Below are 15,742 nucleotides of genomic sequence, written 5' to 3' on the forward strand. Positions count from 1 at the left end.
TGAGTGTGTAGATGTGTGTGGGTGTATGAATGTGGAAAACTGAACAAAAGGCTGCGTGTCCCACATAGGAAGACATACTTTGATCAATGTTTACTGGATAAAAAAGACTCATGACATTCTGTTTCTATCTTTACCATCATGTAGCACTTATAAATATGCACCTTCATACACTGTATACCTTCACCTCTATTTACAGAAATGGGAACAATAGACAATCACTGCAGACAAAACCATATATGGACTGACTCTTTAAGAAGCCAGTCAAAGGCGCAAATGCGTGAAAATGCTATTGGTTGACAAATACTCACTGTTGACCCATATATAGGCAGAGCTCTGTGCAGATCCTCTCTCATTGGTTGCTTTGCATGTATACAATCCCTGATCTTCTTCTGTAATTCGGTCAATATGGAGGGTCCCGTCTTCTGGTGCTATGACGATACCTGAAAGTCACCAGTGGAACAAAGGATAAAACACCAGATTAAAGTCATTGAGTGTTGTACATGATTGTTAATGCGTTAATAAATGATTCCTGGTTTGTTTCTAAGGTTGTAATAAGTGGTTGTAGTTTGCCTCCAGTTATAACAGTATGGTAAGAGTGGACAGGTTTTCATATGTGTTTCTGATCTGGTTTTTGATCATTACTTGGTCATTAATAAATGTTTTCTGAGGTGTTTCGGGTTGTTGCAAAGATTTTATCAGGTGGTTGCTAAAAGCATCTGGTGGTGGAGTAGTAACACTCTACTATGTGCTCCAAAAGTGGTGATTTAACACAGGTTTTCAGATATGTCTGGAAAGTATTATGTTTTTGTTGGTCATCTGCTACACCCAGTGGAAGTAAGACTGTATGATGTGCTCTTAAAATATCACTTAAATTACATTTGGCCTGTTTCTAGAGTAATATTTTTTATTTCCAAGGTGTTTAAAGTGTTTTTTTAAAGCTTTCCATGATGGCTGTCAGTGTCCTCTGATTGCGGAGAATGAAGATTATATTATATGTTTTGAAAATGGTCAGTTTAATAATAATAATGATTATCATAATAATGGATTACATTTCTATAGTGCATTTCAAGGCACCCAAAGTGCTTTACATTATTGTTCCATTATTCATTCATTCATTTAAACGTATGCTGTATGTGTTTCTAGACTATTTCGACAATGCTTAGAACCCCATAGTTCTCTACATTGATTATCTGTTTAACAACACTATACCCTGTGGGAAGTAAATTTATATGGTGTCTTCAAATGGTCGTTTTGGTTTGGGTTTGGTATGTTTCTAAAGTGTTATTTGGCAGGGCATTAGTAAGTGCTGATAAGGCTTTAATAGAGAATAGATCAGTGTCCTCTGGTGGTGGAGCTCTGACATTATAAATATGTATTATCAGCATTAACAAGTACTCCACAATGTGTTTCAGGTTAAGTTTTTTTTAAGTCACCAACTCCATTCAGTGGGTAGTAAGGCTGTATGATGTGATATGTAAATGGCCATTTTGGATTTGGTTTGGTATTAATAATATGTGTTTTATGGTGAAGTGCCATTTTGTTGGGTAGAGTACTAGGATCATACATATATAAGATTGCTCTGAAAATTTTGGACAAATGTTGCATATATTTTTTTAAGTACTTAGATGATGCTTAAGACATTAACAAGTATCCCCCCCGATGTGTTTGAGGTTGTTTCTTAGACGTTTTCCCCAGATAGTTGCCAAGAGTCTCCACAGGTTGTCAGTGTGTTGTCAGTATACTATTTTGGACTGATTTATGTTTGTAAAATGTTTTATACAATCACTAAGGCATGAATGAGGGCTCCTGGGGTTGTTAATGTAATGACTTCAATGGGTGGTGAGGTTCCAGAGGTGGAGTAGTAAGTCTAAAGCATGCATTTAGCCCAAAATTATTCTTCAGGGGTTTATTTAGATGTCTCCAAAATGCATTCAGAGGTGTCGAACATATGGCCTGTAGGTAAAAAGTGGCCATCCAAAGGGTTTGATCCAGCCCTGTGCAAAACTTATACAGAAGACAGTGGTCGCTTTTCCATTGACCCTCAAATTGCGCAAACATAACATGTACATAAAAATTTACCTAATGGAAAATTTCGCTCAAACTCTTGTTTTTCAGTGAAAAGTTTTTGCACTGACAAGAGGTGGTTTTTCAGGCGTAGCACAATTGGTATATCATGCAAAGCTTCAATGGAAAGACCTTTTTCCACAACTAGACTCGTGAATAAAAAAAAAAAAAACAATGTTGACGGACGTTACAACAAGCGAAGAAGAAGAGTTTTAAAAGAAAAATGGTGCGGTATGTGTGGACACACTAGGAAACCAAATAATTTTTAAATTTAGGATGGGATAGAGGGGTAATATATAATAACAATGAATATATCTGTAAATCAACACAATATTTATGTTTGTTGCCATGTTTCTGGAATGACTTCTTGTGTCATCTTGTGATAATAAATAAACAAATTATCGCATTTGTGATTTAATGGAAAAAACAACATTACGCACTTCTGTTTTTTCAACATTTAGTAAATATAAGTAAGGTTTTGCACAGATGTCCATTGGAAAAGCCACTTCTTACAGTCAAGGGCATTACTGAGTCTTGACAAGTTGTATTGATCATAAGGTTAAATGCAATGTTTTTCAGTTCCAGATGCCCATTACTAAATATTTTGCGACTATACTGGGGTATAGTATTGTTAAAATTGCACTTATTTATTTTACTGGTCCAGCCCACATGAGATCAAATTGTATGCTGCCCCTGAACTAGAATGAGTCTGCTTTAGAAAACAACTAAAGCATTACGTTATGCTCCCCATGGTGCTTCAGGTTCTCCCCAAGTCATTTATTTTTACCTGATCCTTGCAATAGAGCGTGTCCACCCTTGTACCATGTGACAGTCGGAGGTGGGATGCCTTGGGATGGACAGCTGAGGGTCACTGAGCTGCTCATGTTGACTGTGCAATCTGTTAAATTATTAAGCAGCACTGGGGGTTCTAAAACTGAAAGGACACACACATAAAAACAAAACAAAACAATAGTATATTATCACATGATTGGACGCGTGTTTTCTTTTTTCTTGCAAATCACTTGGAAAAAAAATCACATTTCTCAATACAGTTATTTATAGACCACAACAGATTTGTGATGTAGTGAAACCAGTGCTATTTTTTCCCCACTGTTTTCTGGATGAGTGCCACTTTCGGACAATAATTGTGTGCTGGTTGTGACACAGTTTCTGTGCAAGAGTGGCCTTGGCTTCAACTTGTGAGTCAGCTGACATTTCTGCTCTCTTGGGCCCCTTACTCACGCTGAAATACCCTGCAATAGGAACCCATTTTTAAGGTACAACAATACAGTATTTCATCATCTGGACACTTGTACACAATGAATGGAGTTTAGTCTCCCTCTCATGCACTATACTTGTGATGTAATAAACAGCACTATAATTAGATCAGATGATTTATTTATTTGTTTTTTTCGTAATCTTTCTAATCATATGTGTTTTTTCTTCTGTTCTCCCCCTTTTTCTGCCTTGAGCTCCCCCACTTTTTTTTTACTTCTTTCTGGTCACCCTGTCTCCCTAGTAATTCCCTAGAGGGGGTCCCAGGGGAGGAAGTGCACGAGTTGAGGCCTGATTGAATAGAGAACAGCAGTAAAAGACATGAAGAAAAGTCACTTAACCAAGGCGACTGATTGTTGTTTCCCCTATCTTCCTCCTGGACAACAATTGATGATTGTCTGCGGGGGCTGGGGCCTGACAGTGTCTGATTGGCTGATTGTTCCTCCGGCCCTGTGTAGGGGCCTGTAAATGTGGCATTGTGGGAAGTGCCATTGTGTGCTCTTCCTCCTGACAAGAGCTCATTCCCACGTGAAAGAGGTGCCGAGCTGGAGCGCAAGAGCAAAGGCAGGGTGGGGCCCCAGGAAGTTGAGGGGACCCAATTCCCAAGCAGTGAGAACTCTGTGTTAGTTTGTTTATTTGTATGCATGTGCAACATATTTACACAGAGAAACACAATTTGGGACCTTACATAGAGAACGTGTCAGTCATGTCTCATGTATTTGACTTATTAACATCAATAATTAAGAATATAGACTTTGGTTTCAAGATAAACTGTGTGACAGCTGCATGACAACTGCTCAATTGAGGTCCAGAAGCAATAAATATCACTAATCTGTGACGTATGTGAGGGTCCCTGTTCAACACTGGGCCCCTGAGTGATAACATCCATGAGAACTGGTTTAGTTTTTGGACACAATGATTTGTAAGGAAACAATGACAGGCAAGACAGATTTAACACTGAAAATGAACTCAACAATTAACTCAAATTAAGTTAAGATTGAAATAAAACAGTTCAATTTATCGTATTAAAATATAGTTTTTAATTTTAATATCAGATTTTATGTTGCAGGTTTATTCATAATTTTCAAACTGATAATCATCTAATAATCAAAAAGCTTCATTTGGGATTCTTTTGGCATTTTCAGCAAACTATGTGCAAGGTCTAAAAAAATAATTGCTGCCTTTTATTTATGCAGATGTTTAAACACAATAAAATGCCTTGATGTCCCTTAAACTAAGATTTTTGCTCAGTCTGCCACAGCAAAATAAAACTTGTTAAACATTGAAATGATTTACCACAAAAAAGGAAACAAAAACCATTGTTCTGAGCCTAAACTTGTGACTACTTACTTGTGACCGCCACTTCTGTGTCCAGGTGCATTTCCTGTTCGGTGACGAGGTGGTGGGCGGAGCATCTGTATACTCCAGAGTCTCTAGCTGTCAGGTTGCTTAGCAACAGGACCAGGGAGTTGGAGAAATCCCCTGATGAGAGTGGCTGAACAATTATTGCGCCCCCTGTCCTGTTCAACCGTTGCCATGACAACGCAGAGTACAGGTATTTATTGGCCAAGCAGGTGAGATGCAGATCTCCACCCTCTCTAGGATGCTCCTCCTGGACCACACTGAAGCCTCCTTTGACATCTGAGAAAAATGGAAAAGATGGATGTTTAGGCAGGAAAAATGAATGAAAGAAGCATCAGATCAGGCTGCCACGAGCAAATCTAAACTCTCTCTTATCTCCTGTTTGTGAATAAAGCCTCTCAGTTTCTTGCCTGGTGCCTGAAACATACACTTTGAGAGCTGATTCGACTAAACCTCCATTTTTGTAACCTTTGATGACAATGTTGAATGGCTATTGTGGGTAAAAGCAGCTAGTGGAATACAGTGAAAAGGCTTTTTATTTACTTTAGCCATTTGAAACTTCCCGTGGAAACGGCTCGAGAGTTTCCTGATGGCAGATAGTGTTTATCTTTCCCGAACACCCCAAGGCCTCCCGAAATAAAGCGGACCTGCCAGTCCAAGGAAGTACGCTGTGCGGGGAAGTGGAACGATAAGAGCCCCAGGTTCCTGTTTCGCTCTTACTCACACACTCACAGCTCAGCAAGACTTAGTGAGCAGACACATACACACATGTACACAAACAAAAAGCCTTACCTTACCTTGTATCCCTGGTAACAAGTCTGACCCCACATCACACACAGCACACTATACTGTGAATACATTATGCACGTACACTACTTAAGTCTGCCAAATACTTCAGCTCATTAGTGTCTGTTACTGCTTCACTTTCTACATGGATCAAGTTTTATTCTTCTGATGTGACACAGTAATGTATTTTTTGCCTCTTGAACCAGATATTTTGCACAGTTTTTAATATTTTCTGCAAAACTCACATTTATATGAGTTTTACCAGATTACCCTGGCACACATTTTAAAATGTCAAGCCTTTAGCACTTTTTCTTATATAGCAGTTTCTATCCTAAATGTTCTTCGGCTTGCAAGGTGTAATATGATGCATTTTTACTTTTACTGACCCTTTAAACATTTGTCTGTCAATTAGTTTTCCATTACAATTTCATTGTTTCTCTTCTGCTTTTATTTTCACTAAAAAGGTTTAAAGTAATAGTTAAACCTGTCTATTTTAAAATGTTTGTGACCAAAGTGCAAAACATGCATGAGTGTACAAGTCACACCATGAATGTATCAATAATATCCCCTTTTGTTAAGTTTCCCTCCTCCTGATTAGTAAAACATAGCATCAAATGTCTCAATAATGATCAATATTAAATATACTGATAATAATGATATAATAATATAACATAAAAATATATTGATACACTGGTTGGACTCATGGTATAATTTTATGAGGTTAAAATTGTGGATGATGAGTGACTGACTAAAGGTTATTTCTAATAATGTAGTAGGAGGATTCTAGGAAATAAAGGGAGAAGAAATGTGCTAAGTGAAAATAGATTTTTTTTCTTTTTACTGTAAGTTGTTTAAGCAATGTTTAAGCACTGATAATAATGATATAATGATATAACATAAAAATTATAATATATTGATACACTGGTTGGACTCATGGTATAATTTTGTGAGGTTAAAATAGTGGATGATGAGTAACTGACTAAAGGTTATTTATAATAATGTAGTAGGAGGATTCTAGCAAATAAGGGAGAAGAAATGTGTTAACTTAAAATAGATTTTTTTTTTTTTTTTACTGTAAGTTGTTTAAGCAATGACTAAAATTCCAGATGGCCATGTGTTGTATATCTGCAGAGATGATTCATGTTTTGTGGGTTCACCTGTGATGTAGAAGTGGATGTCCAGTTGGTCCTTGCCTGCAGAGTTAGAGGCTACACAGCGATAGACTCCAGACACAAAGGCCTCTGCCACAGTCAGGACCCCCACCGTCTATGCAAAGCACAAACATCCGCATGAAAAAACAACACTTAACACACTATGAAAAACAGCCGCACACACATATGAGGTTCAGGCTCATTACCTCTGCCACTGATGGCAGCAATCATATTTTCCATGGGCCTACTGTACAGACAATAGGGGTCTCTGAGCCAGACCTCCTGCCCACTTCCAACCCAGTGGGGCAGCTCAACATGCAAGCTGTCGATAAGTATCCGTTAATGTACTGTAGGTGTGGGTCTGTGTCACTGTGGGTGTGGGGGAGCTGACCCATACATTTTTGGAAGGGCATGCAATGAGTCATGTTGTAGTGGTTTGCAGTTGAGCAAAGGAATTTTTTTCTCACAATTAAGTTTCCCTTATGCATTTTCCTGGTACAAGAGTCACGATTCACTTTATTGTGTGACATAGACTGGCTCCCACCCACACCGCATCCACAAAAATTACTAAGAAACATTACACACATGCAAAGGACATTACAAGATGACCACAGGGAGAAAGGAGAAACTTGTCTAAAACCATAATAACCAAACAAGAAACAGCATAAAACATACTTAAAACTCACAGGGTCACTACCACTGAAAAAGTTAAACACACAGCAGTAAATTAGCTATCTACTTAAACTTTTTGTATCAACTGAATGCTAATTTTGCCACAATTTTCTCTGTAAAATTTGCAGTATGGTGCAAACAGGTACATATCTCTGTAATAATAACTGCATAATCTATCAACAATGCAGCAATTCCTTATACAGATGCAAATAAAGATAATTTTCATAAACAAAACAGATTGATCACTCACTATTTCAGCTCTAAGTAACTGCATTAGCTTTCTTTATGTCTATTCTCTAATATATATAAAATAAAATAATAAATATAAATTAAAAATAAATAAAAACCCAAATAACAGAGCAAACACAAGAATAGATTAAAAGTAAATAAATAAATTTTAAAAAAAGAATTGCCACAATTTTCTCTGTAAAAGTTGTAATATGGTGCAAACTGGTACATAGTTCTCTAATAATAATTGCATAATCTATCAACAATGCAGCAGTTCATTATTCAGATGCAACTAAAGATTATTTTCATTAAAAAAACAGATGAATCACTCACTATTTCAGTTCTAAGTAATTGCTAAGTATAACTTCCTTTATGTCTCTTCTTACCTCCTTTTCATCAGTACAGTGTATCTGAAAGTCATATTATTACCCAACTCTACACTGTAAAAAATGATCCGGTTTTTTTTACGGAAAAAAACTGGCAGCTGTGGTTTCCAGAACAATACTGTAAAAAACACATCCAACTGTAAACATATTTATGAAGTAACATGTACATTTAACATTTTAAACATGTAGATTTAAATGGTAAATGGACTGCACTTATTTAGTGCATTTTATACACCTTCATGGTGTCCAAAGCACTTTCCAAAGCCACCCAACTGGGAACAATTTAGGGTTCAGTATCTTCCATGGACATATATAGAGTTGGAGCTAGGATTCAAACCACCAACCCTTTGGTTATAGGACGAGCCGCTCTACCAACTCTACCAACCCATTAATTTACAAATTTAAAATGTTACATTGTTAAATGTTTACTTTTTAATAACTTTATATATATATATATATATATATATATATATATATATATATATATATATATATATATATATATATATATATATAAATATATAAAGCAAAGCAAATACACCGTTATTTCAGTGTTATGGTCTTGCAGTTTAAATGGCACCGTATTGTTTTTCAATTTACATTTTTATTTTCTAAAAACAATAGAAATACTTCATTTCTACATCCAAATCTGGTTTTGTTCACATACTCTTCCTGTAAGAACTACAGCTACATTTGATTTAATCGTTAACACAAAAATCTTTTCAAATAAACAACTTTGCATTGTTTTGTCACAGTTTTTTTATGTTGCACTTTTACAACTTTTTGGTGTTAATTCTACAGTCATTTTTTACGGTGTACTCTTCTGTTCATCACATCCCATATTTTAACGCTCACCTTATTCTTCCCCTGAAGCACTTCCTGTCTGTGTGTAACACTCAGGATGTGGTTGTGTGTGGACACGGTGGGGATTCTGTCTGTCACAGGACTCCACAGTGAGGATGACGTCGGACACTCACACCTTGGAGGAAGAGGAGTACAGGGACAGGGACTCAGCTGTGTTGACACAAGTAATTTTACGCTGCTCACAGGTGTGGATGTGTGGATGTGTGGGTGTTTTTTCTCAGCTATGCTCGGCAGGAGGAAGAGCAGAACTCCAGGGAAACTACTTGATCACGCTTTGATAGTATCACATCATCATCCTGCGACCATTTTTATCATTAGCATCACATCCTCTTACTCTGTCCTTTAGGCTGACAATAGTGGATCTTTGGAGTGCTATGTAATGCTTGATTGTTCATCTGTGGAGGACGCAGAGGTGGTATTGTCATCGCATGGATCAACTTCCTCCCATTCTGAACAAATCATCCCACATTTCCAGGACAAGAGTTCCTGTCCCTCTCAATGACTCTCTCAAGTCTAAATCCATAGATTACACACCGGCGGGGCTGTGGGAACTGGAGGTGATGAAAGCTGCATTGTGGTTATTTACGCACAGCTTCTCACAAAGAACATAAAGAGATGCTTTAATGATAGTGTCAGAGTTAAAGAGAGTTTTGTTTAGAGGAGGTGATATGTCTACTGTGCATTCAACATTTTGTTAAGTTTGTGATGTCTCAGAAAAAAAACATGTTGGTTTGTGAAGTACTGTGATAAATATGGTTTAATTTTGATTAATGACATTTAATTATTGTATATAGTGTTAAACTGCTTAATATGAATATAATTCTGTGTAATTAAGATTAATCTCCTGAGACCCGATAACGTATTTTTGTCCTCTGTAGGGGACAAGAGTTTCACAGCTTTATTGAGGAAAAAAAAAAACAAAAAAACAAACAAACAAAAAAAAAAACAGAACAAAACAAAAATACACTGTCCACTGCCAAGAACATTCCATAAAAATAAAAAAAAAATGCATCTGAAAAAACTGTTGCATTGTGCCATTTCCAATAAGGCAATTATTTAATGTAAAAAAAAAAAAAAAAAGCCAAAACTTGTACTTTCCTGGGTGTCAGGAGGTTATGATGCTGTATTATTAACAGCAACTTGATCACATGATTACTTGATTCCTTGATAAACTTGGCTGCTTTCTACTCCTCTTCAGACATAAAGTATTGTTTAAGAGCCACAATGAAGTAGTTGTATATTTGTGTGACATTTGTTTTTCTTTTATGGTTTATTTATTTTGATACAGTCGCAGAAAAAACTATTAGAGCATCAAAAGTCATCAAAAACAATGGTTATGCAATCAAGTGCTAACTCCTGTGTGTATCATGTGACTGAAACAGACAGAAAAGAAAACATGGAATGCCTAAAAGCACTGTTTTTGGCAGTACAGTGCCATAGCTTTTGATGTAAGAACTTCAGTGATTTTGGTTTTTATCAAGAAAACATGGAAAATGGCTAGATATCAGTTCTGAAATTAAACTCTTCTGAGCTTTTTTGTTGTTATCATTATATTTGTCCAAACAAATGTACCTTTAGTTGTACCAGGCATTAAAATGAACAAGAAATTGAAGAAAACAAGGATGGTCTGGTAATTTTTTCTGCGACTGTATTGGAGTGTCCTGTTCAAATTGCTAATTTCTTTTACCTATTTATGTTCAAAATAAAGTTTATTTTTATCTATAATCTATATCCATATTTATATCCATATTTATATTTATATTTATATTTATATTTATATCTATCTATCTATCTATCTATCTATCTATCTATCTATCTATCTATCTATCTATCTATCTATCTATCTATCTATCTATCTATCTATCTATCTATCTATCTATCTATCTATCTATCTATCTATCTATCTATCTATCTATCTATCTATCTATCTATCTATCTATCTATCTATCTATCTCTAACTTGATTAAACACCCTGTCTGTGTTATCAGGGTTAGAATTTGATGGATAAGTCTAGTTGTGTGTATTAACTCTGCAGAGGATGGTCCCACTTTGTTAATTTACTTTTTAACCTAAAATGATCAATATCAAACATAATCTAAGATCATAAACAAATAAATATTTAAAATTTGTAGCAGAGATAATGAATGGATGATGAAAGAGTAGTTTCAGCGCATAATTGTAATATCATTTTTTGTTTTACATCTGGCTGTTCCACCACATAATACTGTTTCACAACACTTGGGGATAGTATTCTTTTTAACACAACAAGGTCACTAATCCACGTGAGGGGTACTGTATGAGGAGACATGATATTCAGAAGTGAAGCTTTCTAGTAATTTGGATATTTTACAAACCACTGTATGACTCAGTGCTGGTTAACATGTCTTTCTTTCTTTCTTTCTTTCTTTCTTTCTTTCTTTCTTTCTTTCTTTCTTTCTTTCTTTCTTTCTTTCTTTCTTTCTTTCTTTCTTTCTTTCTTTCTTTCTTTCTTTCTTTCTTTCTTTCTTTCTTTCTTTCTTTCTTTCTTTCTTTCTTTCTTTCTTTCTTTCTTTCTTTCTCCTCCCTGTCTCTGTCTGTATCCTTGTCGTCATCCTTTTCTGTCTGTCTCCTCCCTGTGTTGGTTCCTCTCATCCTCCCTGATTGCTCTTCCTCTTGGCATCTAGATAGTGCGTTATTGCACAAATTGACCCACCCTGTGCATGACTCTGGGCGCTGACACACACCTACACACATGCATACAGCTACAGATGCACACATGCACGTTCCAAACTCCCACGGCACACTCGTCCTCACTCTCTCACAGGCACAGATTACACCAGCCAACACTCCCATGCTTCCCAGGACAAGTCTACCCACTCATACACAAAAATACAATTAGTTAGATGAAACAGACATGACGTTGTTAGATACAAAAAGTGGACACCTATGCATACACAACCACATTCACACAGTGTGTGCCTGCCAACAGCATGTTCACGGAGACGGAAATATGAATGAACTATTCTAAGTTTTGTATCAGTGGGGGTCATCTCCTGCCTTTTCTTCCTGTTCTGTTTTGCTACCTAAAATACACTCCACTGTCCCTGTTCGTTCCTGTCTCAGCCCCAAAAATAACCACAGTCATATAAACCAACAGACAAATATAAGCAAAGTTTAATGCAAAAACACAAACAACTGATATAACACTTTAAAACCAATACATCTTAACAGTTTCATACACAGTTGGCAAATATTGTCATTCATCATATGTAAGTTAGTTGTATAAAATTATTAAATATTAGATTCATATATTACTCATAGAACATCTGTATACAAGGAATGCATCACATTGGGAGACACCCGTAGAGTGAGACACATCACACACACAAACACACACATCTTTACACATTCATTCTCACAGTATACACACTTTACACACATATGCACACAAACATACAAAGACTGTACTAAAACACTTATGGCACTCATTCTCTTAAAATGGCTTGTTACACATACATTTGGTTGATTTTAATTAACTTTCATTACAAAGACAAGGAGGCTGTTATACTGACATCTTTTGACACACATACACAAGACATTTCTGACATGGGATGGCACTGGACAATACAAGATGACATAATATGACAGTGGGAAGTCATAGTCTCTGGTCTGTGGAGACTTCCTACATGGTAGGTGTCTGTTAGCTGACCATTAGTCTTTATTAAGAGAACTGTAGGCATCTCATAGTGAACAACACAAAGCTTGTCCTCTCTCCTGTTTCGCTTGTCCAAGGTGAGCACATTTCTACCGGTGGCTAATATTGGATTAGAAACTCACAGCTTTTGTGGATGTCAGAATCAGATCAGCGCTTGGGACAGGCATGGTTCATGCACCCATTATAGTACCACTCTAGGACACAAAAAAGGCAAAGCAGCTCCAGAAATGTGGCTGGTGGATGGATGGAATTGCACCTCATCTGGCTCAAAAATGTCTGTGAAATATAAAAAGCATAAAACAACGACAGGGGTGGCTGGGTGCAAGGGAAAGACTGAGACCTGGCCAAAGAAGGAAATAAATAAATAATCAGTAAAGCAGGTGTCCTTATATCCTTTGTGATGAGGCTTATTCTCCTCCTTGCTTTTGTGTCTCCTGGTTGTCACTGCTCAGCAGTGTTCCACTTTAAACACCAGTTTAGCAAGTGCAGGTTCATCAGAGGACCACCGGTAATGTCACTGAGGGTTCTGGCTGCTGTGGAGAGGCACTGATGAGTGTGTAGAGGCAATGATGATGACGATGGACTCCACAGAGGAAGGTGATGGGGAGCTCTTCTGGTGAGGTGGTGGATGCTGGGTTTGGAGTGGAGGGCAATGCTGGTGAGGGAAGGGGTTGTAGAGGTACGTGTGGGGGGCAGAAGAGTTGGGGGGTGGGGGGATGGAGGTGGGGGCGCTCAAGAATAGATCAAGCTTTTGAGGAAGCGGACTGTGCCACGTTTGAAGACGAAGGGACAATCACGCTGCTGGGAAGCGTCTCGCATCGGAGAGGAAGCCAAACAACGAGAGGAAAAGCGCTCTGATTTTTGCACAGGAAGCCCACTGCACCTCCTGCCTGGGCCAGATAAGAGCGCTGTGGTTCCCAGGGCCAGACCCAGGAGTGGACCCAGGCGTGAGGCCCCCTCAGCCTGGCCCTGCCTGGTCCACTGTCCCTGGGCCTCCTCCAGAGTGGCGTCAGGCTCGTGATGCAGCCGGGCTGCAAAGAACAAGGGCTGAGTGAGGATCCAGCCAAAAACTAGTCTAAAGAAACACACTCAACATAGTGACTGAAACAGAACCAGAACAGAGCTCTTCAACCGAGCCAGTGAAGAGGCCAAATATAATCTGCTGGGACAGTAATGTGCATTTACTCCTTACTTATTTAAATATAGCATCATAGATATTTATTTGAAATGATCAGGGATCAATTGGTATTTAGGAGATATTCTCCGTGCACAGAATGCATTTGACCATGAAATGAGATTAAAGATGTTCTCATACATACTGTACTTTTACACTCTAAAACAATACACGTATAAAACTTGTGACTACACTAACATATAAATGTATTGTCAGATTATGCAACAGACTTTTCATCTCTTTGCAGAAACCATCTTTGTACCTATATTCGGCCTAACAGTGAAAATGAAATGCTCGTGTTAGAATCACCACCTGGTTAAGAAGATTTACATGAGCTATGTTTTTTGATACAGCTTACTTTTGGCATTTGGCAGAAATGGATGGAGGCACCTAGGCATGGCGCCATGTGAGAGTGCAGGGTTAAGGGTCAATTACACAAATGATGTCAGTTTGTCTCAGAGGAGGAATAGCGTATTGTCGGCTGCTGTGGTGCTCTCAGGTAATACTTAACCTTTCTGACTTGGTCATAAGCAACACAATAAGTGTCTGACCTCCAAGAACAAGTCAATCAATGTTTCTGCCAAGTGCCTGCTTGAGTACTTGTGTGTGTCAGCTATGTTTGTATGTGTGTGACATGAGTAAATGACTGTCCCTCAGCATCACTGGGTTGGGCAATTTCTCATGAGAACTTTATATATAGTGTTTGTGTGTCACATTTAAGAAAAAGCATCACAGGATGAAGTGTGCAATCACAATAATAAACAGGCCTCTCACCCTGCGTCCTGGACAGGAAATTCATTAAATCATAGCGTTTGATTTGGAAACCAACAAATCGTGACTGAGAGCACGGAACTGACTTCGATTGAAGTGTGTTTTTTTACTCTGTCCTTTCAAGTCTGTGTACTGTGTCTGTAAATGTACCACACATACACACACATACACCCACACACACACCTCACATTTCTATACACTTAACCAAACATATAGAAAAAGACATATGGACAGTGGAAGAACAAACATACAGGGAAAGAGTTCCACAAACAAACAAACACATAAACACAGACATGATGAAACACATGTGTGTTCACACACACACACACACACACACACACACGCACGCACGCACACACACACACACACACATTTTCACACATTCATGTACATGAAAGGCCCCCAAAGGCATCTGTTCTGGTTACAAGACGGAAACCCTGTCTGAACACATGCTGAAATAGACAAAACATGTCTCGTTTTCAGAATCACACACAAACACACACATATATATAATGCAACATTGCCTGGACTATATGAATGAGTAGTATTATAGCTCTATAGGGTTATAGCTCTTTATAGCCAAAGCTGCACAAAATTTATAAAATTTAGTTGAATATTAACAGAAAAGTTGAAAAGGTGCCAGTATATTTTTTTTAATGTTTAAAGACTTAATTAAAGCTGTAACAAATGGTACAGAAAGCTACGTCATTATACACTGTTGCCCATAAAATTGGAATAAAATATTTTTATTTCTTCTCATGAAATGATTATGTCAATGTTATTTATTCTTGATAGATAAAGCGTAACTGGGACTCTGTATGGAATCACTGGACCTGGTCAAAGGTGATTTCTGATGTGTAGAAATAGGAATAAAAACAGGAATGTGTCTGAAAACAAAATTATTCCAACTTTATGGGTAACTTTATGGGTTTCCTAGTTTTGGTTTTTCACAAAAATCTTGTGACTTAATTTTCTCATAGTATTGCTACAATGCAAATAAATACTTCTCATATCTGAAACGTAACCATATATACTTTTTTTTTTTTTTTTTAATTTTTTAATTTTATGGTTAGCCTTCAGTTCTCTGGGCTACTTACAGTCCTTTGGGTGGGCAGGGATGCCAGAGCCACTGGATGTGTGGAGGTGGGATCCCATGGGATGTGCAATGAAGGGCTTGTCTGCTTCCCCGTGGGACGGAGCCAGGGTCCTGTAACGACACCGCTTTCTCCCCTATCTGAGGACTCACTGTCAGACAAGAATCCCACACAAACACAGACGCGATAGCAAATATTAATGACTGAAGAGACGGACAGAG

General features: G+C 37.7%; 1 protein-coding gene across 3 annotated transcripts in view; it reads right to left on the bottom strand.

Moving 5' to 3' along the window:
- The window catches only part of flt1 (fms related receptor tyrosine kinase 1), a 39,383-nt gene that overhangs the window by 9,405 nt on the left and 14,236 nt on the right, over window positions 1–15,742 (bottom strand). For 2 of the 3 annotated variants that reach the window (XR_003934173.1, XM_030123042.1), the window contains exons 10-15: window positions 15,525–15,672; window positions 8,780–8,903; window positions 6,645–6,753; window positions 4,690–4,980; window positions 2,852–2,998; window positions 309–440 (exon numbers count right to left, since the gene is read on the bottom strand). Coding sequence is in view for 2 of the 3 variants with exons in the window: in XM_030123042.1 (XP_029978902.1) it covers window positions 309–440; window positions 2,852–2,998; window positions 4,690–4,980; window positions 6,645–6,753; window positions 8,780–8,903; window positions 15,525–15,672 (951 nt within the window). In the remaining variant the exon portion in view is untranslated. Of the gene's footprint in view, window positions 1–308; window positions 441–2,851; window positions 2,999–4,689; window positions 4,981–6,644; window positions 6,754–8,779; window positions 8,904–11,923; window positions 13,514–15,524; window positions 15,673–15,742 lie in introns of those variants that run through there. The other variant, XM_030123041.1, reaches the window with a different exon arrangement.

The sequence above is a fragment of the Sphaeramia orbicularis genome, chromosome 20 (assembly GCF_902148855.1).
Source record: "Sphaeramia orbicularis chromosome 20, fSphaOr1.1, whole genome shotgun sequence".
Lineage (NCBI taxonomy): Eukaryota > Metazoa > Chordata > Actinopteri > Kurtiformes > Apogonidae > Sphaeramia > Sphaeramia orbicularis.